The 24,122-nt window shown below is 37.5% G+C and overlaps 2 protein-coding genes across 2 annotated transcripts; one reads left to right on the top strand and one right to left on the bottom strand.

Annotated features, from left to right (window-relative positions):
• Nucleotides 1-266: 266 nt before the first annotated feature.
• On the top strand, nucleotides 267-7,441 carry LOC112055474 (uncharacterized). Its single transcript, XM_024095604.2, has 4 exons — nucleotides 267-639; nucleotides 1,596-1,744; nucleotides 2,994-3,105; nucleotides 7,219-7,441. The coding sequence occupies exons 1-4, from the start codon at nucleotides 368-370 to the stop codon at nucleotides 7,358-7,360; spliced, it is 675 nt and encodes a 224-aa protein (XP_023951372.1). The 5' UTR covers nucleotides 267-367; the 3' UTR covers nucleotides 7,361-7,441.
• LOC112055497 (E3 ubiquitin-protein ligase Arkadia) lies at nucleotides 5,919-23,685 on the bottom strand. The gene is made up of 11 exons (XM_052888472.1): nucleotides 23,262-23,685; nucleotides 21,642-23,131; nucleotides 21,161-21,292; nucleotides 20,246-20,433; nucleotides 19,744-19,958; nucleotides 18,809-18,882; nucleotides 17,721-17,804; nucleotides 16,326-16,375; nucleotides 15,012-15,099; nucleotides 8,129-8,453; nucleotides 5,919-7,318 (listed from the first exon to the last, which is right to left on the bottom strand). Exons 1-10 carry the CDS (start codon nucleotides 23,395-23,397, stop codon nucleotides 8,133-8,135), a joined length of 2,778 nt encoding a protein of 925 aa, XP_052744432.1. The 5' UTR covers nucleotides 23,398-23,685; the 3' UTR covers nucleotides 5,919-7,318; nucleotides 8,129-8,132.
• Nucleotides 23,686-24,122: the final 437 nt, after the last annotated feature.

Below are 24,122 nucleotides of genomic sequence, written 5' to 3'. Positions count from 1 at the left end.
GTATTTTAGTCGAGTACGAACGATTTTTGGGCAGTAAATCTAAAAATTGTTCGTACTCGACTAAAGTATTCAGTTTGGAAAAAGTCATAGATTTACGATTCGGTACAAGAAAATATTTGCATCCAAAACTTGATTGTACCATAGACAAAGAAGATTCTTCCGTAGACAGAGATTATTGTATATTTGATTGTCAATTGGTCAGTGACCAAACTGACCAATTTGACGTTTACATTACAATAATCATAATGAAAAATTGTAATTGTCATTTGTCAAATCATTCAAATTTCAAATGAGGTTAGAAAAAAATTAAATATGAATTGATTAAATAGTAAAATAGAACTTTTCACAATCCCCATAGCAGGCCGTAATGTTCAGAGACAAATTATTTCGAATTTTTAGAAATGCCTATCGCTTAAACAGTCTCAAAGTTGGTGTAAAAATACGAAATATAGCGCCGGTAACATTGGGTTTACTTACCACAGTTTCATGCGAAGAACACTTGCACAGAACAGATGCAACCTGGGAGCCGGACACTTTGGAACACGAGTTTCTGATCCGACAGGCTACTACTGTCAGTGTGAATGCTGCTACACAATTGCTAACAGTAACTTTAGTCGCAGTCCAAGACACTAGCGAAAGGTAAACAAACGTATTAAATGACATGGTTTTGCTTGCCTCTATATTGTATAGTGATAATTAACAGACAGCAGATGATCCACTTAAAGGTAAGTGTGTGTTAAGCTTCATGTAATTGTAAGTTATTACACAGGTATGATCTGTATATGTATAGGACCAATGCATCGGTGTTAATACAACTAAAACATTTTAAAAAGACCTTTCACTACCTGTCTTCAGAGGATCCTCGAGTACTTACTTTGGTCACATTGCCAGGAGAGAAGGACATAACTTAAGAGAAACTGGTTATCACTAGTAAAGTAGAAGCGAAGAGACCTCGAGGATTTAGCCTTATGCGTTGGTTAGATCAAATCAGCATCACTTTCGTTAGAAAAGTACACAAAGCTATACAAGTTGCGGAAAGCTAAGCCGCATATCTCGACATTGTGGGGAAAAAAGTTGTGAATGTGTGATAGGGGTCATGACCTTCAGTAATGAGGAACATGATGTGGAGAGAGAGAGAGATCTATATAAGTCTAGTTTTTAAGTTGAGATGATATACACAAGTAAAGAAACAGTAATGCTTCCAAATAAAAGGATAATATTGTATTTTTCTTAATATCAGTGCCTATTAAATATTCTCTAAAATTAGATACGCTGTGCACCATAACATTAATTCCTTTTTTTAGGGAATAATCTAGTTTCTTGATTATTTTTACAACTTTTTGGGTAAATTTTCAAGCTACAAAACCAAAGTTTGTTCTTATTGCATACACTACTTATAGGGTATGGTCATTTGGTGGGTTAAAGAAGATAGGCAGGTACAGCCTATTTTTTAACATTATTCTTTACAAGTTAACAGTTGACCACATTAGCCTGATACTTTATCAGCACAATTTTGCCTCTACCCTATGCTTCAACTCCTATGGTAAATCTAGTACTGCTTGATTATTAACACAGTTATATATTTTAATAAACAGATTAAGAGATGCACTGACGAAGGAAATATGTCTGGTGAAACAAGCACTTGAATGGGGAGATGAGGGCACACCGCCACACCATTGGGATCAGTTGGTGGCCATCCGGGGTTCCCTGTGTGACCTTAAGCACAACCTGAGAACTCTCTTCAGTAAGTAGTTTTATCTGATTCGTCGTCATCAACCCATATTCGGCTCACTGCTGAGCTCGAGTCTCCTCTCAGAATGAGAGGGGTTAGGCCAATAGTCCACCACGCTGGCCCAATGCGGATTGGCAGACTTTCACACACGCAGAGAATGAAGATAATTCTCTGGTATGCAGGTTTCCTCACGATGTTTTCTTTCACCGATTGAGACACGTGATATTTAATTTCTTAAAATGCACACAACTGAAAAGTTGGAGGTGCATGCCCGGGACCGGATTCGAACCCACACCCTCCGGAATCGGAGGCAGAGGTCATATCCACTAGGCTATCACTGCTCTCTCTCTGATTCTCTGATCTGATCTGATTACTACCGTAAAACATAAAGATTACAATATTTAGCAGCATAGTTAATTAAAGGTAATACTAAAATTATTATAATTAACAACATATTCATATATATTAAAGATATATTCACTATTGGAGGGTGTATCCTCCTCTTTAAAAATAAAGAGGAAATAGGCACTTTCTGAGGAAGCACTCTTGGATAGTAAACGAATGCTTGTGAACAATTGTGTATGTTGAGATGGATGTGTGGTGTGACAAGAATAGATAAAATAAGGAATGAGTATATAAGAGGAAGTCTGAAGGTGGCGCCAGTGACAGAAAAATTGAGGAGTAGAAGGTTAGCTTGGTATGGACATGTAATGCGTAGAGAGGAAAGTCATATTACTAGAAAAATGTTGAATGTGCAAGTGGAAGGTCATAAGAGGAGAGGAAGGCCAAAGAAGAGATGGTTGGATTGTGAGAAAGAGGACATGTGTGTAAAAGGAGTGGATGATGAGTTGACGAGTAATAGAAACGAATGGAAAAGATTAACATATTTTTCCGACCCCATTTAAGTGGGATAAGGGTAAGGAGATGATGATGATGAGGCACTTTCTAAGGAAGCACGTCCCATCGTAATTATCATTTTATCATGCCTGATAAAAATGATGATCCCATCATCATCATTTTTATCAGGCATGATTGTAGAAAAGCATAAGCTTTTTGAAAACTAAGTCCATATAACAAATAATATTTGAAAAAATAAATCTATTTTTTAAGTTGCTAAGATATTTAGCCAAAAAATAATAATTCTTTATGGATTTAGAGGTCCAAATCATACTCTAGTACTAAATCTATTGCTAGTAACAAGCACTATGTTGTTGGTATACTACTGCTGGTTATAATAATTGATTTGTAATTAAAATTACAGGTTACATGGATTATGCTGAAAAGTTAGCCACAACAGCAGCTGAAATATCTTACCTCTCTGGAAACATAGCAGCCTCTGATGCCATTTGCGAAAGAATTGATCATGCTTGCAGGTAATCATTTGTTCAAAAACAAGTAACACGTAAAATAGGGTATTTGACTCATATAAAATTTAATATAAACAATATTAAGTTTACATTTACGAAATTATATAAGGGTCCAAATTATATTGATAATAATAAATAAAAGTTATAGAAACTCAATTTAAAATTCCTGTATTTTTCAAAATTTCCAAACGTCAAATACTCTCGTCATCCATTTTGTGACGTCACTATGTATTTGATGCACTAAACGTCAAACTAATTGTTAACTAATATTCTTGTCAAATGCTCCGTTTGTAAAGGATTTGTTAACGTGATGTCATGAAACAGTTATATTTCAACTGTTTCATGACATCATGGGCGACCATCAAACAAATACATATCTTGGGTTTCTGTTTGTTTATGTTTATACTTCATATAATGAAAAATGTCACATTAAATTCAAGGAAACTAATGTATGATTTTCATCTAGTCATCATTCTGTTTGCAGCAGAACAGGAAATATCACTCTCTTTCATACCAACACAACAAAAGAGAGAGCAATATTTCCGATTTGTCGCTATTGGTCGATTTGTTTCATCAAATAATGGTTTAAAATACCAGTAATAAAACAAAATTAATTTTATACAAAAGTTTTTAATAAGTTGTGATATATATTTTTTACATCTAATATTAAATCTTTTTTATAAATCCCTTAAGTTAGTTTAGAGATAAGTAAAATAATAATAACAAGAAATCACTTTATAAACTTAAATGTAACATTTCATTAAGTAAATCTAGAATTAGAGTGACAATTTGTGGTAAATCCAACATATCAGTCAGTATTAAAGAATTTTTATACCAATTTATCATAATTATTATCACAAATTAAACAGTAAAGAACATAATTTATATAAATTAATGAAACAAACTCTTGGTTTTGTGTATGTATGTATCAATTTAATATTTAAGTTTTAAATTCATATTCAATTCATTATAATATTTAGTATATATAAAAGAATGGTTAAAAGGTTTGCTTGTAAAGAACAGAGTTAAAAACTAAAATCTTATGCATTGTAAATAGTACAACAAAATGGTTAGTTTTAGAATTTAAGTTGGATCGTGCCGCGTTGCAAGAACCAGCTCATGACTAAGGGCCCCGTATGTGTTCGAAACTAGACGGGCATACTCTGACTTTGTATCACGTGAATTAACCAATATCCATAATATGCATTCTCTTTTGTCATAAAATTAAAGACTCCTTTATACAATTAATAATGTATGAGGAAAGATTTCTAAAAAGGTTTCTTTGTGATGATTTATTTAGCTAAGAAGCATTTTTACTGTGTTGTGGTTTAAAATGTTGCCATCACAATAGTTGACTCATATCAAATTTAATATAAACAATATTATTTTTCGTGTAGTACATGGAATAAGAGTCCGAAATATATCGATATCAATTAATAAAAGTTAAGGATTTCTTTTAAAACTTGATTTAAAAATCATGTATTTTTTTCAAATTTTCTTAACGTCAAAAACGTTGTCGTCCATTTTGTGACGTCACAAAGTTATACTAAACGTCTAATTGTAACTAATAATTTAGCCAAACGCTCAGTTTGGTAAAGGATTAGTTAACGTGACGTCATGAAACAGTTGAAACATAAACTCATCATGGCCGACAGTGTTTTGGCTTGTATTGTCAAATAAATATTAAAAAATTAAAATTTTCATAAAATCACTTCTCAAAAAACTATGATGAAATTGTTTCAATCTAGTAGAATGATAATGATCAAGTTAAGACCATTTAAAAAGTGTCAAGTGTAACTTTGCAAATTCGTCCGTAACACTCCCGATGAGCCGCACGGGCCGGGAGGAGGGTAGCCCCGCGCGCACGACTTCATATCCGCGCAATCCTTCCCTCTGTCCCGCGCGCACGACTTCACACCCGCACAGTCCTTTTTCCTGTCGCCTCTTATATAGCCTCTCGCGCGCTAATCTTATCGCACGCACCCGCAGTCGCGTCTTTTTTACATGATTTTTTTTGGCTTCGGCCGTGGCTAGTTACCACCCTACCGGCAAAAGCGTACCGCCGTGTTGATTTTCAGCCTATTCCTAACAAGTTAGCCCGCTTCCATCTTAGATTGCATCATCACTTACCATTAGGTGAGATTCCAGTCAAGGGCTATCTTGTAAAAGAATAAAAAAAAGTACTTTTTTTTCCACCACTAAAAGCGAAAAGAGTAAAACCTTTTATCCTTCCTATGATTTAATCTACCAACTGCAATCGGTCCCCCATGACACTTTAGTAACTGCAAATTTAGCATCCCGGGCTTCCCTACTATTTCAAATGAAATAAAATAATCAAGAAAATTGACCAAACAACATACAACATCGAGTCAACGACAAATCCTTTTTATACCTAAACAATAACTTCTCTGCATCTAGACTTACAATTAAACAACAAAATTCACTTTACCATTAACACTAATTAATAAAATATAACAAATATATAAAAAGATGATACATTATAATTCATTATATGGATTATGTACAGCGATTGCATATTAGACTTACAATGAAAACAGAATTATAAGTTACACAATTAATTTATTGCAATTTTTATATATTTAAACAATTTCACTTTTTTTAAAGTTTGACATAATATACTTAATAATAGTTTATTACAATATTTTTTATGTACAGTTTGCGCGATAAGAGCTGACAAACAAATTTGCAATTATTCGAATATATTGACCAAGATCTGATCAATTAAAATCTAACCATAATATGATATGTAGTTTGACAAGAGGATTTAAAATGTATAAATAACCCATTGTTCTCTTATAAATAAACAGACGCACAATCATGTAGAAAATTTCACTTAAGAACTGGCTCATTTTGCTTTGACAGTTTTAGAATTATCGGTTAAGAAATTATACCTAAAGGCCTTTGAATATAGTCCAATATTTAATAAAATCCCAAATTCAGAGCAAATTCAACCTTAAGGATTGAGTTTAAGGTTGAATTTGCATGTGACTACTTGAATTAAGTGCCAAGAAGTTGTGTTTGGCACTCATTGAGTGGGAACGTTTTTGATTGCTGATTGTAAATCCACTTTTTAATATGAGATTGATGAAATAACCTACAACAATTCAACTATTAAAATACTTGTATTATTTTACTTTAAATGATGGGCTTACCAAAACAAATTACTATATTTCATTGATTTCTATTTTTAATGAGTATATTCGAAAAATAAAAATAAATAACTCACATGAAATAAAATAAATAAATCCAAGGTGCAGTCTATATATTGATACAATATTCGCTGTAGATCTTATTAATAAATAAATTAAAAGAATATAAATAAAAAATCATTTATTAAAAAAACTAGCTGACGAGGTAGAATTCATAACAGCTAAAATTCCCATTCAAAATAAAACACAAAAAAATTGATCAAGACATCTTCAAGTTTTATCAAGAATAAACAGCAATTAATTTTTATATACATATATGATTTAAATTGATTTCCTTAGTCCAACTTTAAATGTCAGCTCTCATAGCGTGGCATATATTAAGTTTATAATAAATTCTCAAGGACCCAAACTTCTGTCCATTTAGGCCGGCCGCACACAGTCGTTTTCCGAATCAGTTTCCCGTGTCCCGAATACCGAATGCATGAAATCAATATAAAACACATTATATGACGCGTATGTATGTTTTTTTCGAACGAAGTCCTTGCGACAATATACATTCCGAATTAAGAAAAAGGTAAAGTCTGCGGTAGTCTCACGGAATTCCAAATTACGCATTAGTAAAACGAGTGCAAAGGCGGCCTGAATGACGCATATTTGCGTTTTTTTTCTTTGACCGAACAAATTGCATACATAACGAATGCGAGCCTTTGCGACAATATACATTCCGAATGAAGAAAAACGTTAAGTCTGCGGAAGTCTTTTTTTTTTCTGAACGGAATAAACTCCGTACATAACGAATGCGCAAGTATTTGCAACAATATAAATTCTGATTGAAGAAAAACGCCTGCGGTAGCCTTACGGAATTCCGAATCGAAAATTACGCATTCGGAAAACGAATACGGAAAATCGAGTGTATGCGGCCGGCTTTATACAAGTACTGTTATTCCAGGGCGTGTAACACTCAGAAGCAATTGACTCACGAGTTGCAACAGGAGAGCTTGGAGTTGCAACAGCAAGCTATCATCAATGCACCACATCTCGAGGACAAACTGAAAACGAAGGAAGATGTCAAACAATCTGTCATTAAATAGACATTTTTTTTATGTAACAGTATTGGATAAAAAATTATTGTAAATATTATAGACATGTTGCTATTAAAATACTGAATACATTTTTTGTACTTTATTTTTAAACTAGCTGACGCCGCGCGGTTTTGCCCGCGTGGTTCCTGTTCCAGTAAGAAAACGGAGATAATATATAGCCTATAGCCTTCCTCGATAAATAGGCTATCTAACACTGAAAGAATTTTTCAAATCGGACCAGTAGTTCCTGAGATTAGCGCGTTCAAACAAACAACCTCTTCAGCTTTATATATTAGTTTAGATATAGATGCATCAGCTGCTGAATTCATTGGTTAATGTATTTTCTTAATTCATTAATGTATTCTTTCAGAAAATTAATGTATTTTTTTACATAAAATATATCATAATTATTCTATTGCCGGCTCTTCTCAGCAGAACCTGCCTTTCGAATCGATGGTAGAGGCTTTACAAATAGTCAAAATTGACGTTTCAAAATTTGTTAAAAAAATACAACCGACTTCAAAAACATAAAACGTATCAACTAAACTAAAAAGCGAAAAATAACATCATATTACGTTCTACCTGCTGATCACTTAGAAGGCGGTGCTAAACCGTTACACACAAAAAAATTAAAACATAAGACTAATTGAGAACCACCTTTTTTGACGTCGGTTTAAAAGTGCTTGTAAACTAAGCCTACTTGAAATAAATGAATTTTGATTTTTTTGAACTTTGGGGGTGAGTCTCGATGTCAACAGCCAGTGGCAGTGGCAATACCTGTTCAGAAGGTGGCGTCCTTGTTGAGGTGCGTCTCGATGTCGACGCGGCAGATGGGGCAGTGCTTGTTGGTGCCGAGCCACTGGTCCACGCACTCCATGTGGAACAGGTGCATGCAGGGCAGGCGGCGGCAGTCGGAGTCCACCTCGAACACGGACAGGCAGATGGTGCACTTCTCGTCCTGGTGGTGCGGCGCGGGGCGCGCGTACGCGTGCCGGTACGTGTTGCGCTCGATGACGGCCCGCGAGGCTCCGCGCGCGCTGCGTCGTTCGGCCTCTGCCACGCGTACCAGCGCTGCCATCTGCGTCGCCAGCGCGCCCGACCCCTGCACATACCACATACTTATACAACAAGATACTTTTTCTAATGCACAAACTTCTGGTGCCCCATGTCGAGCACGAGTCTCCTTTCAGAATGAGAGGTGTAAGGCTAAAAATCCACTACGCTGGCCTGATGCGGATTGGCAGACTGCACGATTGACGGCCTCCGTGGCGCAGTGGTATGCGCGGTGGACTTACAAGACGGAGGTCCTGGGTTCGATCCCCGGCTGGGCAGATTGAGATTTTCTTAATCTGTCCAAGTCTGGCTGGTGGGAGGCTTCGGCCGTGGCCAGTTACCACCCTACCGGCAAAGACGTACCGCCAAGCGATTTAGCGTTCCGGTACGAGGCCGTGTAGAAACCGAAAGGGGTGTGGATTTTCATCCTCCTCCTAACAAGTTAGCCCGCTTCCATCTTAGACTGCATCATCACTTACCATCAGGTGAGATTGTAGTCAAGAGCTAACTTGTAAAAGAATAATAAACTAAAGAATTAAGAAAGTTGTCAGATATGTAGGTTTTCTCACGATATTTTTCCTTCACCGTTTGAGACACGTGATATTTAATATCTTAAAATACACATACCATGGAAAGTTGGAGGACCATGTCATGTCCCGGACCGAATTCGAACCTACGGCCTCTGAATCACAGAGGTCATATCCACTAGGATATCACGGCCACGTCTCGGCACGCTCGACAGATGTGATAACTTATACCTGTTGTCGTATGCGTGAAAAAAAGGGAAGTTAGACAAAATGGCGCCGTAACGCGTTACGTTAGGAACCTGTTTACCCTCAAATAAGAAGTTATCATTTCAAAAACACACCACACCGCTCGCACGGTGGCCGTTGACCTTCAGCTAATTGTTATGTCTATCTACAAGTGATAGTATGACCCTAAAAATCCGTTTTAAAGTAAATATCTTTCGTTAAAGGTTATTTTTGATAAGACAAAAAAAAAATTCAACCGACTTCATAGTCACAAAAATAAACTAAAAAAAAGCGAAAAATAACATCCGTATGTGCTACCTTCTGATCACTTTGAAGGCGGTGCCAAGCCAGTGGCGTATTAATTAAAGCCGTTTCTGAAAGAACCACGAGAAAAAACCGTCTGAAAATCTTAAAACTTTACGATTTAAACGGCTTGAGTGAATGCATCACTGTGTTGGCACTGTTTTCAAAGAGATTAAGAAACATTGTAAGAAACTTTTTTTAATAAGTATACTTTCATAAATATGCATATGGTGAAAAGCTAATAATTACAAACAGACACAACAGTGCTCCGTATTTATTCAACACTAGCAGACGCCGCGCAGTTTCACCCGCGTGATTCCTGTTCCCGTAAAAATACGGGAATAAAATATACCCTTATGCACTCTGAGCACTCTGGGACAGTGTATGCTTCCCAACACTGAAAGAATTTTTCAAATCGGTTCAGTAGTTTCAGAGCCTATTCAATGCAAACAAACAAACAACCTCTTTATAATATTAGTAAAGATAACTTTGCAACCCTGCATTATAATTATATAGGTACAAATTACATGTATTACAATCAATAACTTGCTTACCAAAGTTAAACTTTGATTCATTTTTGGCTATTAAATTGCAATCTGTAAAATATTTACAGCTGCAGTAACACCATCCGATCTCCTTAGAACTCATAAGTGAATTAATTTTAACATTTTATTTTAAACAGAACTCTATGACCTCGAACCCTAAACAGTAAAGTAAAAAAAAAAATTAAATGAAAAAAAAAACGCGCCAATTTTTTTTTATTTTAAAGAAATGTATTAATGCGTAAAAGTTTTTTTATATATCACATATCACTCGTTACAAGGCAACCAGTGAACTGATTACAGGTAAGACACCGCGTGGTAATCTTGAGTGACCGAAAAATGATGTATTAGAACGACAGCATGTCGTAGTCAGACTATCCTCATTTTATAATGGCTGAAGATTTGTCAGCCTGTACCTTAGGTAACTAAGGTAGCCAATTATAGTTTCCGTGGTGGCTTTGGAAGATAGATTTCAACGGTACAGTAGGGGTTATTAAAATAATAATGAGTCACTACATCAATTTTTATCGTACTCGTATTTTCGTTTTTGTGATTTATGTTTTTCGATGGGTTGCCGTGAAGTGACTGGCGATTGGGGACATATTTTCTCATATAATACTAATAAAAAAAATACTATTTATAATTGGAAGGTTGAGGGACGGGACTTATGAATCGCGCTACCCTCCAAACCCAATATTCAAAGCGGTCCAAACTCCATATTGTCTACTTTAGGGGCATAATTTGAATTGTCTCTATTTATTGTTTTTATTATTTACTAGCTGACGCCTCGCGGTTTTACCCGCGTGGTTTTCGTTCCCGTACGACTACGGGGATAATATACATTAATGCAAATACAAATCTTTATTGATTAAAACATACTAGGTTTTACAAAAATCATTATTAAGACCTTCTTTTGGGCATGATGGTGCCTGTGACAGAGAGCCTCACTCTTTCATAGCCAAACATAACATATGTATAATATAATATAGCCTAGAGCATAGCCTTCTTTGATAAATGGACTATTTACCACTGAAATATTTTTTCAAATCGGACCAATAGTTCCTGAGATTAGCGCGTTCAAGCAAACAAACAAACAAACTCTTCAGATTTATAATATTAGTATAATTATACTGACAAACTTTCGGCCTTCATAAAATGCGGCATGTCTAACTCTCACAGTCTCTCAGTCCATATTGCAATTGATAACTTATCAATATACCGAAGGGAACGTAAGGGTCGCAGATTAGAACGTAATACTATATGTAGATTATCGCGCTTAATAAGTCGTAAATATATTTAAGTAGAACGCGAGATTTTTTTACTTGATTAAAATAATTCGTAAGTACATTTAGGTAGGTAAAGCACGAGATTTTTTTTTGATTAATAAACTTTATTTTTTCTTGATTAATAAAATATATTTTTTCTTGATTAATAAACTGGATCACAGTTAGAAATAGCAAACCGGTAAGTGAAGAATGCCAAGAACATTGACCTCTTATAATTAAAGGATGCACAATAATGTAGAAAATTTCACTTAAATGAAACTGGACAGATTTAGAATTATTGGTAAATAAGATTATACCTAAAGGCCTTTAAATATAGTCCAATATTCAATAAAATTCCAAATTCAGAGCAAATTCAAGCTTAAGGATTGAGTTTAAGTTTGAATTTGCAAATGCGATTACTTGTATTGAGTGCCAAGAAGTTGTGTTTGGCACTCATTGAGTGGGAAGGTCTTTTTTGGGCGCTGATTGTGCATCCATTTTTAATAGGATTTTTTATAGGATGGCCAAGAATTACTATTTGTTTCTTTTGTCATGTGTCACAGTGCAAAAAAATGTTTCCAAAATATTTCAGCACAGCTAATTGCCTCGACTGGTGACAGAAAGGCTGGGTCATTTTTTGCGCAAAGGATCAGCCTGGCTGTCCAGAGCGGAAATGCAGCCAGTATTCTTGCCACCATTCCACGTGGGCATGATTTGTAAGGTTAAGGTTAGCTAAAGTTTCTCTATTATTTTTTCATTATAAAAATGTAAAATAAGGTTCAAAATTATAGCAAAAATATTTACTGCTCATAATTTTTAAAAGTGGGTTTCTATTAACAATATACTAGGCTTAGTTCGATAAGATACTTTCATTTATTTAATCGAACAATGTAGGTTTTGAAGACAGAATTAGTAGACAATCAACTGAAAACGCATCAGTGTAATAAATGAAGTGTTTTATTTATATTAATTTAAACTTGATAAGTTTTTGAAGTGTTAACTTCTTTTTGGAGAGTAAACCGCTTCGTAACGTAACGAGTTACAACGCCACTCTGTCTGGCTTCCTTTTCTGTCACGCTTACGGCATCAGGTATAATGTATCACTTCTGTCTAGCACATTTTTTTGCTGCATTAGGATATTGGAACCCCTAAGGCATAGACAGAGGGTTCTGTTAAAAATAGACAAACTGTGATATTAATTATTTAATGAACCACCATTTTATCATCATTATCAACCCATATTCGGCTCACTGCAGAGAACGAGGCTCCTCTCAGAATTACAGGGGTTGGGTCAGTAGCCCACCACGCTGGCCCAATGCGGATTGGCAGACTTAAGAAAATTCTCAGGTATGCAGGTTTTCTCACATGTTGTTTTTTCATGATGATGATCAACATTATGTTTTTCCTTCACAGTTTGAGACATGTGGTATTTAATTTCTTAAAATGCACAAAGTTGGAGGTGCATGCCCCGGAACGGATTCGAACCTACATGCTCCTGGAATCGGAGGCAAAGGTGATATTCACTAATACATATTGGTACTTAATTGGTTGACGATTTGGCCTGAGCATTTGTTCAAACTGCACAGTTTTAAATAAACTTGGATACTTTCACGCAATCCTAGAAAATAGTCTGTGAGACATAGTAAAGCTTTAAAGAGTCTGTTTTAAAAGGAACCCTAAATATATAATAAAATGTAATTGACAAGCCTACAAGCGCAAATCTGTTAAAAACGGATTATATTTTAACCTAGCATATTACATTGTTATCTCTCGCAATTATCACCAAACAATTGATCAATCATTCGTAATCCCCGGATTATAGATAGATCCCCGAGCCGCCGCTTGTCGGGGCGACCTGTCACATTACTGCTTATAATTTTCATTACCGGTATTAATTAAACGTTCATTTTATTCCGAGGTCATTAAAAATCTATAAAATTAGAACAGTACTGTATCATAAAAGTGTTCCCTGATAAAGGTTACTAAAACTCGAGTAACCTAACCTAACTTTTTTAGATTAAAAATCGTCATTAATAGAAAGTTGCTTTAACTGCGAGTAACTTAAGCTATTTTTTTCCCCCGCATTTCAATGGAATCGGGAATTATGCGGGAGAACTCTAGGGGACTACAATCAACTAAAAGGCATATTTTAACATTTTCATCATTATATTTAATGTAAGTTTATAAACTGAAAGTATGTAAGATTTATAATAACTGCGCATCTGTAATAACTAAAGTCTTTATTTTTTCCCTTTTAATGCAACATCATGTCTTATTGCCGCCATATTGTATTTTTAACTGGTTTAACGGCTCTGAGTTCTAGGCTAGAACTCTAGCTCTTTTAACCCTGCCATACTTAAGAAGAAGAAGAAATACTTTATTACACACAATATATAAAAAAAAACTTCAGATGTGTCAAGGGACACCCGGATGAAACGAAGTTCGCTAAATCTATCATTGCTATCGCTATCGCTATCGCAATCGCTATAGCTATCATCGCTATCTCTATCGCGGTCAGGATCCTTTTGGGGTCGGGAGGGCCTTTTGAGGACCTTGGAGCTCTCCAACTGTCTTCAGGTCACGGATTACAACTATAGCAAAAATATTACCCTCCTTCTGACGCAGTCGGGTTAAAAGTGTCGGTTTAACTTTTGGTCTTAATATATTCCGTCTATCCCCCTTTCGCAACGCGCGATAAGGAACTTCGTTCCAATAATTAAAATAAAAAAAAACATTAAAATTGAAATGGAATTGTAATTACTGTCATATCATTAATGACACTCGAGCGACTAAGAAGAATCGATTGACGTAAGATTAAACTGAATCGGCCTTTGCGTTTGATCTCAAGAGTGCCTCCTTTACGTCGCACAATCAGGAGAAAAAAAGCTAATTTTTAGCCCAAACAAATTTTCTCCTTCTATGCATTCCGATTTTTTAAACCATCGTTATAAAAAAAAAAACACCCTGTACAGTGTTTTAGATAGGTACATTTGCTATATTTAGTTTTGTTGAGCAGGCTAATTCAAGGGCATTACTAGTTATTATCTAATAAAACGAAAACACACTAATTCCCTGTAGATAAAATCGTTTATTCACTAATAAGGGCCAGATAAAGGGCGATTATAAAATCAAATCGCATGTTCCGCCGATTTTGGTGAGCATATTACTTTAAAATCTGACAGACTTATTATTAACCAATGAATCACTCGTACACATATTATGTAGAATGACATCAAACGAGTAATTAAAAAAAAAATCAAACATCATACCGCTGTCGTCCATTTTGTACGAATTAAGAATGTCGAATTTTACGCTTATTCTTAATGCAATCTGAGATGTAAGCGGGCTAACTTGTTTGGAGGAGGATGAAAATCTTCTCGAGATTTGTCTTGGTGCTCATCTTAGACCTAAACAGGTAAGCTGCTTATTCGGTTCATCTTCATCACCATTAAAAACCCATATTCGGCTCATTGTTGGGCACGAGTTTCTTATCAGAATAAGAGGGGTTAGGCCTAAGTCCACTACGCTGGCCCAATGCGAATTGGCAGACATCACACACATACAGAATTTCGAAACTTGCAGACAGGTACAATATTTAATTTTATAAACTGCACATAACTAAAAAGTTGGAGGTGCCCCGGACCGGATTCGAATCTACGCCCTCCGTATCGAGGGCAGAGGTCACATCCACTGAGCTATCACGGCTTACTGGATTACCCGCAATTAATATATAAAAGAATCTCACCATGACGGACGGCTGTATGGAGATGTGCAGATGCGAAGGCTGCATCTGCAGGTAGTGGTGCATGTGGTGGTGGATGTGTTGCCCGTCACTGGAAACAATGCATTTATTTTATTTAACCTTTTATTTTATTTAATCTTAATAGCTCAATGGTAAAGAGGCCAAACAAATAAGAGTTTACTCCTTAAGAATCGATTTTTTATATATAGCCTCCGGTATGAAAAAAAAGCGTTACGTTTTTTGTGCGCAACCTATTCGGCGCACCTTTCACCGTGCAGCTCCTCGGTTGCGCACTTTTCACTTTTCAGGCGTTTCAGGTATTTTTTATTAGCCCTTGATTGCAATCTCACATGATGGTAAGTGATGATGCAATCTACGATTGAAGCGGACTAGCTTGTTAGGAGTAGAATGAAAATCCACAACCCCTTTCGGTTTCTACACGACCGAAACGCTAATTCGCTTGGCGGTACGTCTTTGCCGGTAAGGTGGTAACTGGCCACGGCCGAAGCCTCCCACCACCCAGACCTGGACCAATTAAGAAAACGTCACCTAGAGCCGGCGTATGATGAGGTGCCAAATTGATTACCGAATTACAGAATCACCCTGTGAGAGTGAAATACTTGTTACAAATTTATTCGATGACTTGAGCTCAGTTATTTGTTAGGCATCGTGGACACCGTCATGCTGCTAGTTGTGTTAGTGATTTTGTAGTGTAATTCATGTTGTAATTATTAAATTATTAATAGTGTTTTGTGCTGTAATTATTGATTATAAATTGCTTTGTGTGAGCATGGAAGGTAAATGTTAATGCATTAGAATCATTGACCTCTTATAATAAAAGGACAATCATGTAGAAAATTTCACTTATAAACTAGCCAATTTTGCTTTGACAGTTTTAGAATTATTGGTAAATAATACAGAAAATTATACCTAAAGGCCTTTAAATATAGTCCAATATTCAATAAAATCCCAATTTCAAAACAAATTCAACCTTAAGGATTGAGTTTAAGGTTGAATTTGCAAATGCGACTACTTGATTTAAGTGCCAAGAAGTTGTGTTTGGCACTCATTAAGTGGGGACGTTTTTTGGTTGTTGATTGTGCATTCACTTTTTAATAGGAGATCGATGATCAGAACGCATTAACACTCACATTCCATGCCCACCGAGGGATCCCTCAAACCTACCCCCAAGGTCACAAGTCCTGGGACCTGCTCGATGTGTTTCCTCTACCACAAAATAATGGTATAATCACTGTCGCTGCAACATGTTATAGTTTTCTTGTTGTTGTTGTTGTTGTAACAGAAAAGCATACTTACAGCATGATAGCCGGTGGCAGCAAATCCCGGTCGACATGCTCGTCAGGGAACTGTAAGCAAACAACACAAATATTATGAAGTTCCAACAGCCGAGACATTTGACAATTCACAAAATCCACAATCAATTCAAAAGGGTGGTTCGAAGCCATTTATTAATAACTGACCACCTTCACCAACCTGTGTACCGGATGATATAATAGATTGAGACGAATATCTTAGCATTTCATGGATTCTTCCCGTAGTAGAGAGAAATACTCCGAGCAGAGTCCTGAACTTGTGACCACAGGATGTAGGGTTAAGGAATTCCTTGACGATCGATCAACACTCCCAGTCCTCTGCTTGTGTAGTTCTCCCTGCCTAGCCAAATTTGGTAAGATCCCATTAGAGCAGCTTTGGATACCCGTTCTAATATAGAACTAGCTGCACTTCTAGAGAGGCCAAGGTCTTTAGGCAAGTTATAAGAGATATTTTGCTAGGAAGACGAATATCTTAGCATTCCATGGATTCACCGTGCGGGTGCCGGGTCCATCGCGTGGTAGAGAAAAACACCAAGCAAAGTCCAGGACTTGTGACTATTGGATGTAGGGTTAAGGAATTCCTTGACGATCGATCAACACTCCCCTTCTCTGCTCGTGTTGTTCTCCCTACCTATCCAAATTTGGTAAGATCCTATTAGAGCAGCTTTGGATACTCGTTCTAATATAGAACTAGCTGCACTTCTAGAGAGGCCAAGGTCTTTAGGCAAGTTATAAGAGATATTTTGCTAGGAAGACGAATATCTTAGCATTCCATGGATTCACCGTGCGGGTGCCGGGTCCATCGCGTGGTAGAGAAAAACACCAAGCAAAGTCCAGGACTTGTGACTATTGGATGTAGGGTTAAGGAATTCCTTGACGATCGATCAACACTCCCCTTCTCTGCTCGTGTTGTTCTCCCTACCTATCCAAATTTGGTAAGATCCTATTAGAGCAGCTTTGGATACTCGTTCTAATATAGAACTAGCTGCACTTCTAGAGAGGCCAAGGTCTTTAGGCAAGTTATAGAGAGATTTTGCTGGTAATCCTCTCGCACCTACTTCTACGGCGTACAGACTAACTACATAGCCATTTTTAGTTAGTTCATTTGTTAGGTCATAATATTTATTCACTTTTAAACTGTGGTCCTTCGGAATGTTAGTCTCCCACGGCACAGTAAGCTCTACAAGTACTATTCGCTTTGTTTGTTTGGAAAAAAGGAAAATGTCTGGTCTAGATCTCGAAATACCGAACAAGGATACAAGGAGCTGAAAAGACCGAAGATATACGAGGTATTTTTAGGGCACGAGCCGTAATGCGAGGGCCGCTAAATAGAAACCGCTAATATCATCCGGATCTTCTATAGATATAGAGTAGTTACCGCGAGCATAACGGGCGCAGGTCTGGCGGGCGCAGGCGGGAAGTGCGGGCTCACATCGCCCATCATGTTGCGTCGCTGCACCTCCTGTGGAACACACGTCATATTAGTCTATGATCCGTACTAGAAACGGAGGTCCTGGGTTCGATTAAGGTTTTCTTAATTGGTCCAGGTCTGGCAGGTGGGAGGCTTTGGCTAGTTACCACCCTACAGACAAACGCGTACCAAGCGATTTAGCGTTCCGGTACGATGTCGTGTACAAACCGAAAGGGGTGAAGACTTTCATCCTTTTCCTATCGAGTTAGCCCGCTTCCATCTTAGATTGCATCGTCACTTACCATCAGGTGAGATTCTAATCAAGACCTAACTTATAAAGAATAAAAATAATTTAAAAAAGACCTTCACTTATCTGATTAATGGACAAGAGAAATGAAAATTAAAAAAAAAATATTGCCTAAAATTTTCCTGGCCAAACTATTAACCATTATTAACTATCAAACAATAAAATAATAGTTTAGACACGATAAAACACTTCATCCATAAAACAGATGGATGAAGGCAGTGGCGTGCACTTGCACGGCCTACCCTAAGGACTCATTACAAACCTGGACTGAGGAAGGAATTATTATATATAAGACTCAAAGTGATTACAAATATAAGAAAACTAATGTCGAACAAAGGTTATGATTCACGACACTTGTCAGGACAACTTAATTAACAAATCAAACTGTAACCAAAATAAGACCCTAAAATGTCAGAGAATAACCTTGAGTGGAGTCACGTACTTGTGAACGATGTGTGTAGGGTTAAGGGCGCCTTTAACTGTTAACAAACACTCCCCTTTTCCACTCAAGTCACTCTCCCCGCCTATCCCAAGTAAGCCATAAAGAATTACACAACAAGAGATGTGGACGGCTCGAACGCCACGAGCACACTGAAGCGGTCCGTACCGCATGTTATTGCTATGCGGCGATAACAGAATTTTGCTATTTTGTACGATTTGTACTTATAGTGCATACCCTAGTTAAAGTCCTTGTGCACGCCGCTGGGTGATGGTCGTTTTGTAATACAAACATGTGCAAACAACTCACGAGCATGTGCTGCTGCCGCTGCCACAGTCGCTCGTGCACCAGGTACGGCGGCGCGCGGCTCAGCGGCTCACCCACTGACAGACAAGTTCCTCTTATTATCTTAACAATGGTTACATAAACATTAACACGTTCGCTGCGTCACGAGGTCAATTGACCACGTATAGCTTCTTCAAGAGTTCTTAAGGTCGATGGACCCCTTACCGCACCACATAGTTTTAGTATGAGGTCAAAAAACCTCGTGCCGCACCAGAGGAAAGTACAGAAATATCAGTGCCGCAGCAAACGTTTTAATATAAACAATATTATATTCGTATGTACTTGGAATAAGGGTACGAAATTATAAGTACCAATTTAAATTTAAAAAAAAATGCTTAAGTGTTGATTTTATACTTGATTATTTTTGAATAGTTGTTTCAACTAATGAAAATTAATACACCTGTATGAAATTAAGATAATTAGGCGCGTTTGTTCGCTTCATTTTTGACGCGCTACTGACATATTTATAGTATATCTTTGGTGTGTAGTGTAGTGTGGTGTGTGCGCGGTGAGCTCAGACTAAATACATAAGGACTAGTATCGCACCCAAATTCACGAACAAAATTTTCTGCCATTTTCTAAGGAAAACTAGCTTAGATTTCATACATGTTTTATACTAAACTAGCTGTTTTTGTTCGTTTTTTACACCATATAACTACACAAAAAGGTATTTTTACGGAGGTTTTTAACCGACGGACACGATTGTAAACTATGAAACATCGATTCTTTAGAAACAGTGTTTATAATCGCATAAGATCGTTGATCATATACGTTGACAGAAAAATAATGTCTTGCGAGGCAGGTCTTTATCTAATTAGTCTGAGGTGGTGAGCGGCGCCGCACATGTCGTGGCTATGTACAGGGTGTAGATGTAAGTGGTGTAGTGTAGGGTGTCTCACGGTGCGCGGCGGGCGGGTTGTGCGCGGGCGGCTGCGCGTGCGGCGGGCGGTAGTGCAGCGCGGGCGCGTGCTCGCGGTGCGCGGCGGGCGGCGGGTTGTGCGTGGTGAGCGGCGCGTGCGCGTGGGGCGCGCGCGGCGGCAGCGCCCCGACGCCGGGCGCGTAGGCGCCGTGCGACGGGCAGCAGCACCCGCGGCAGCGCAGCATGCACCGCACCCTGACAACATTTACACTATTATTAACACTTCAATTACGTCATACTGGTCGAATCAGGCAGACTTCACACACGCAGAGAATTAAGAAACTCTCTGGTATGCAGGTTTCCTCACGATGTTTTCCTTCACCGTTTGAGACATGTGATATTTAATTTTTAAAATGCACACAACTGAAAGGCACACCCTCCAGAATCTGAGGCAGAGGTCATATCCACTGGGCTATCACGACTCTTAATTTGATAAAATTAACATAATTATATATATAACTTAGCAAAAATACTATACTTGCCTTGCCCGATGCATTAAGTGTTGATGGGATGGTACAGGTGGTGTGTGATAGAGCGGTGGTTCCCGATGTGGAACTGACTCGAACAAGGGTCTCGGAGACCGCACAGCACCCTCAGAGGCATGCGGGGCTCCACTTTCTGGTGACTGGCCCGTACGACCCGGGGAACTCGTTAGATCTATTACTTCTCTCTGGAAATAAACAAATAAACTTAATATTAATAATAAAGGATAATTTAAGGCCTTGTGATAGATAGAGATGTGATAGCCCAGTGGATACAACCTCTAAGATTCTAGATTCTAGATGAAGACATAGATCCATACTTAATATTATAAATGTGAAAGTGTACGTGTCTGTTTGTTTGTCCGTCTTTCACGGCAAAACAGAGCGACGAATTGACGGGATTTTTTAAGTGGAGGTAGTTAAAAGGATGAAGAGTGACATAGGCTACTTTTTGTCTTTTCCTAAAATGGGGGGTGGAAGTTTGTATGGAGCGTTTCACAATATCCAAGGTAGAAAGCTAAAAATTGGTATGCAGACTATTTGTGACTAACAAAAAAACTGTGCATACTTTTCAGTTTTCAAGGCAGGAAGCTAAAAATCATTACTAAAAATGTAGGGTAGAGGTAGGGAAGGGGTAGGGTAGGGGTAGGGTAGATAGGAGTAGAATTAGGGTAGGGTAGGGGCAGGGTGGGAGTAGGGAAGGGTAGGGAAGAAGCGTAATTTAGTCAAAGCGAAGCTTGACCGGGTCCACTAGTTATGTATATTAGCAATAGCAAGGATAAATAAATTAATTAATTAAACAAATAAAAAAACCTGATGTTTTCTAATTGTTGAAAACAATTAGAAAACAGTCTCAGAAGATACGCGCGAAAAACATAACCCTTCTTGCAGTCGGGTAAAAATGTGCATACTTACAGAATTTGGTTCATCTCCCAGCACTTGCACATCATCATCAGAACTGGAATCAGAAACCCAGTCCAGTTGTAAATCTGGTGCAGACAACGCATGGCCGCTGCTGCCACTTGACGATTCTGCTGATTTATTTTCCTGGGAATAATATTAATTTTTAGCTATAGACATATCTTACCATGCCACCAAGTATTTTACTGTAGGCCTTAGACATACAGCATAACATATCTTGAGATATGAGAACGAAAATTCCATGGCATTGGCTACAAAAATTCTGTCTTCCTTATAAGAGACAAAATCAAGGAGGCCATGGTCAACACCAATCATATTTTTTTTTTTTTTTTAATAATTTATTGGATGTAGAAAAAGTATTGTATGCCACTGCACATAATTAGCCATTGTAGCACTCATGGTGTCTATTGTGCTAAGTCACTCATGCAACAATGGCCCTCATTACATGATAGTGGCATGAATAACTATATTATACCTGATTATTGTTTTGTGTTGAAGGGCTGGGTTCAGGTTGTGAGGTGTGTCTGGCGGAGCTGGTTCCGGGTTGTGGTGATTGGTCTTTGACTCTTCTATCTCCGCTGCCATCACAACATCTTCTATCTGAGTCCTCTAGTTTAACAGTTACTGTACTATTATTAGCAGTGACTGTTCTATTCCATGGACGGTGAATGCTAGGTTCAGATTTAACTGTGACCTGCTCATTGGGTTCAACTTTAACAGTTCCTCCTATACCAGATGACTGTGAGCTATCAGAGGACAGTCTAGGAGAATTCACTTCAGATTTAACAACCACTGTACCAGGTTCTGTTTTGATATTTAGGACAGGATTTGATGAACTGGATGAAGTGTTGCTGCTATGGCCACATGGCACCCTGTGGTGATGGTGATGATGATGAGCACCATTATGGTAGTTAAAGTAATTTGGATTCTGTCTCTGACCTCCGTGTGATGGATTATGCAAGAAACATGTGTGTTTGTTCTTTTTACACACACAGCCCGGCCGAGGTTGGTAGTTCACAGGTTGGCTGTGATCTTTAATTAGAGGTGCATTATGGTGCTCTTGCATAGGTACTGAAGCGGAGGCTTCAGACTCTGGTACATTAGGTACTGCTTGTGTGGAAGCTTCAGACTGGTCTCGAGGTTCTGCCTTAACACCCACTTGCCGACATACATCACTACCCTCAATTAATCCATAATTATTCAAATATTGACTATTCCCTGCTCTTGGATCATCTCTGTTACCATTATCGCACTGCTTCTTACTAGGTGTTGATGGGCTTTCTTCTTCATCAGAACTTAGTTCTATTGGATTTGTACTAGAGTGGGTCTCTTTTGACTGTTTTCTCCTTGGAGATATATTTAATTTTCGACTCGGCCTCTCTAAGCTGTTCGGTTGGCCTTCAGTTCGGTTCACATCAGGCGGAAAGTTGCTATAAGAGTGTCCTGCACTTGGTTGTAACGCTGTATAGCCAGCATTGGAATAACTAGCTTCTTGCATTGAGGGCCGAGCAGAGAGTGTATAATTAATAGGCTGTTGAAGCAAGTAATTTCTTTCTTCACTAGGTACAATCATGTTCATATTCATAGGGCCGTACGGACCCACTACATAATCTCTACCATAGCTGTAAGTACTAAGCTGGTATGCTGGTTTGGGTTGATAACGTATATTAATGTCACGAAATGTGCCATTCAGATTGGTGCCGTCAGAATTATTTCTAATGGAGTATTCAATGGAACTCGAACTGTCTGGCAGTGGTTGGTATTCCTCTGGCACAGGTGTGTGTGCTGACAAAGGCGCTACATTCACTTCATATGGTTGAGTGGGCATTGTAGAGTTTATGTAGTTGGATGAAATCGGATTCTTTGGTGTTGGTGCATTCCTTTCTGTAGATTCATCAGCGGAGGCGGGAAGTACTTCGACATCATCATCACTTTCAGCAAACAATGGTTCGCATTCCATATCCTCTGTAATATAAAATATAAAGATATAACCATGCATTATTAGTTGAGTATAATAACTTTTAATTTGCAATGTTTTTGTAATCTGAATTAATAAGCCGTCATCAAAAATATGGTTAAAAAAATTTAAACATACCATTCCTTGGTTGATTATCAGAGGAAGTCGAATTGTTATATATCGAGCCAAGTATAGCAGCTATTGAAGATGGCCCGGGTATATCCCATGCAGACAAGGATTGCTCACCGTCATACCCCTCTTCAGTCATTTCCATGTTATTATTTTTTAATCATAATTTCTAAGATAGTAATTATTTACGTCAGAAAATAACTTGCTGTACTTGTCAACACAATACATTGGGTAAGTAGTTTATGTTATGAAATAATATGATAAAAAGGACAAATAAAGCATGTGTTACCTAATATTAAGATGTTTTTACGGCAAATATTTTACCTTACATTAAAAGCTAAAAGCGTGTAAAAGAAAATTGAACCAAATAAATATTAAATTGCGATTTGCGACGACATTTTTATTTTGTATTTTTTTTTCATTTTACCACAGATTCCTTAATATTATTTTCCAAACTCTATTCTTATGAGGGTTACACATTGTCTATGGCACATTTTTTAAGGGAGGCTCAAAGAATATTTGCTCCGAGACTATTTATCTCATTATTTACTTGAAAAATATAGCAGAATATTATAGTATATTTTTAGGGAACGCTATTGTAATTAATACCTTAAGTTAATACCGATAATGATTAATCAAAGTCTGTATTAAATGGCTCAATCACTCGCTAAGCGGACGCAGAGCCATGAAACCAAAAAGAAGAAGAAGAGTGAGTCATGTTTTGATAATAAATCAATCACTTTGCACAACACAACACTATTTTTGCTAAGCTATAGCTTTATATCCGCACTTTTTAGTAGCCTTTTGTGAGGTAAACAAACGGGAAAAATAAAAAATAATGGTAACACAGGAAACATCAATTCTTTGGAT

The sequence above is a fragment of the Bicyclus anynana genome, chromosome 22 (genome assembly GCF_947172395.1).
Source record: "Bicyclus anynana chromosome 22, ilBicAnyn1.1, whole genome shotgun sequence".
Classification (NCBI taxonomy): domain Eukaryota; kingdom Metazoa; phylum Arthropoda; class Insecta; order Lepidoptera; family Nymphalidae; genus Bicyclus; species Bicyclus anynana.
Note: the sequence above shows the minus strand (reverse complement) of the source record. Positions and strands in the feature narration are given on the sequence as shown.